The sequence below is a fragment of the Alligator sinensis genome, unplaced genomic scaffold (assembly GCF_000455745.1).
Source record: "Alligator sinensis unplaced genomic scaffold, ASM45574v1 scaffold506_1, whole genome shotgun sequence".
Taxonomy (NCBI): Eukaryota; Metazoa; Chordata; order Crocodylia; family Alligatoridae; genus Alligator; species Alligator sinensis.
The window spans coordinates 764,461-767,194 of record NW_005842215.1 but is presented as its reverse complement, the minus strand read 5'-3'; the positions used below and the strand labels follow the sequence as shown (position 1 = coordinate 767,194).

Here is a 2,734-nt window from a genome sequence, read left to right as displayed (position 1 = left end):
CTTTCCCTATAACAGATGAAACTAAAGCATGGTAACATGCTAAAATTGAACTACATTACTACACTTTAGCTTCCTTTTATTGCACCTAAATGTATGCACATTGGCAGTTATGGAGGATCCATTTCCCTTGCAGTAAATTGTTTTCCTCACAGTGGCCTGGGGATTATATAAGGTAGTATCTATTTTCCCTCCATGAGCAATTTGGTTTTGCAAATGAGGACTTGCGCATTTGCTTGTTGTTGTGAGTAGTCCACCAAGGGAGTTGCTTAGTGTGCTCTCTGGTATAGAATTGGCTATTTCAGTAAAAGAGACAGACAGTTGTATTCCAATACATGCGCGCACACTGCCACCCTACCTTGCCCGCCCACTTGCCCAATAAAATCTTCAATGAAATAAAAATATATACGACTGAAAGCAAACTGTCCACAAGCATCTCTCAGTGGATACTTTTAAAATTACAAGCCTGTATGGAGAACTCGGCAGAAGTCACATTTTCTGACTGTTTTCTGCAAATGTTAAAACTTTCATCTCCTGTGCTTGGGTATTGGATCAGTTTAGAATTAAGTTATAGGTCCCATGAAACTTCTTGGTTCTTAGCCAGTGTTCTTCCATCGAGGCTGTAATATCCATGGCTCTTTGAGTTATTGCTGAGCTCATAACTGCTTCTCTGTTTTCCTACACAGTTGCTGTATTAAAATACCTAATTCCTCACTTAAGTAAAGCACTGTAACTGGGATACCAGGAATTTACTGGGATTGGGACAACAAGGAATTGGAAGATAAATTAGTAGACATTGGGTACCACTGGCATTTGTACTGTGCAAATGCAACTGTCGGAGAGGTCAAGTTTATTTGTTGAGGTACTGATACAGCTACATGTCAATTAACAGACCATTTGCTGTGAGATCAGTCTCTTGTATATACAGCTCTGTGCCATGGCGGTAAAAGCAAACCTTACGTGAACTTGGCAATAGCTAAGCAGGTCATCTTAATGGATGCTGGTGTCACAGGTTTCATTTAATGGTGTGTGATATTAGCAATTTTTTTTCTGTATAATTACATGCCTAACAAGACACCCTTAGTAATATAAGTTATTATTTTATTTATTCAGATTTTTAAAATGATCCAAACTTCCTCTGGGCAGCTTTCCCATATATTAAAAAAGTGATGCTGGAGTTCAATATACAGTATATTTTAAGACAAGTACATGAAGACAAATTATTTTCATAAGAAGTTCACCTACTTTTGACTCTGCTTCAGCCATGCTGTGTGTAAAGACCAAGAATCTTGATCATTCCTGATCATAAAGATTTTTGGTTTGCAAAAAAATATTCTCTCAACTAATTAGTTCTTCCAAATTGAACTGAACAATTATATAAGGGTATAGGATAAAAAGCTAGCAAAATAGATTGCCCTGGGACCTTGATAAATGGCCAGATCTGGCCTTGAAAACTGGCTCTAAGTTCCCTGGCATTTCTGGTGAGTTTGCTGCAGTCCCAATCTAAATTAAATTTAGAATCAAGCATATTAGTTTAGTTTTTGTCCTCTTCCACTACACTCTATAGTATACTGTTTCCTCTGTGTCCCTTGCTTGCTTCTCTTAATTTCCACACCGCCAAAGTTTTAGAGGCCTATGGAGTAAATCAGTTAAACTTCCCAGCTGCTGTAGAATATCAGCCAAAAAAACCTGGTTAGAGTATGGTAAAGACTGCTGAAGAAGATATTGTTAATCTTTCATCCATACTCTTGAGCAATGGCGGCCAACCTTTTTGGCAGGCATGCCACAAATTAGCTCTGCATATTCCCCAAATGCTACTCCAATCCCCTTCTCCTACCTGCTCTACCTTTTACTCCCAGTCCTGTGTTCCCTGCCTGATCTGCTGCTCTGCTTTCTGCTTCGTGCCCTATCTGCCAGTGTACCGCCCATCCCCTCCCTGATGTGCTGTGTGCCACACACAGAGGCTACCCATGCCACTTGTGGCACCTGTGCCACAGGTTGACCTGCTTTTATAAGAAGCCCAAGGATCAATGCCAACCCAGTCTCTGTGTTATGTCACTTGTGTAGTTCGAGGCAGTGTAAAGCAGAGGTGCTACAGGTCAGTTTTGCCCCCCTGGGTGGAAGTGGCAACTGCTATTTTCTGGGCCTCCACATCCCCCTAGCATGTCAGTGCTTGTAACTGGTTCCCCACTTGTCCCCTGCCGCTTAGAGTGATTATAAGCTATAATTTCTTGTTTGTTTGTTTGTTTTTTTTAATCATGGAAATTAAAAATGTCCCTCTTGTTTCTACTAGGCAGAGTCGGTTACCAGATTCTCCGCCAGACTCGGGATCAGAACCATGTTCTCCCCCACAACTGAAGGGTGGGTTGTTCAACTTCTACTTTTACCTTGTTTGAAAGGATGCGTTTTACTCCCTTGATGTTTACACTTCATTTGTGTTCCTTGCAGCTTTACATTACGATGCTGCGTGGTCCACTGGACTGCGGCCTTCACTCCCGTTCCCTTCTGTAGGGGCGCCCTGTAAGTTTCCTTGCAGATTCTCTGAGAATTTCTCCGATGCCAATTCCACTGGACATCCCGGTGATGTTCTTCAAGACTGCTCTCTGAAGACAGACAATCCTGTGGCTCCCTGGAGTAACTCAACATCATCCAACTGTTTGAATTTAAATTATTCTTACCTTCAGCCAAGACCTCCTTATGCTTCTACTGGGTAAATTATAATACTATTATGGGGGGG

General features: G+C 41.4%; 1 protein-coding gene across 1 annotated transcript in view; it reads left to right on the top strand.

Moving 5' to 3' along the window:
* The window catches only part of MYRFL (myelin regulatory factor like), a 71,858-nt gene that overhangs the window by 7,900 nt on the left and 61,224 nt on the right, over positions 1-2,734 (top strand). Inside the window, exons 3-4 of the mRNA XM_025208013.1 lie at positions 2,291-2,358; positions 2,446-2,707. Coding sequence (XP_025063798.1) covers positions 2,291-2,358; positions 2,446-2,707 — 330 coding nt within the window. The remainder of the gene's footprint in view (positions 1-2,290; positions 2,359-2,445; positions 2,708-2,734) is intronic.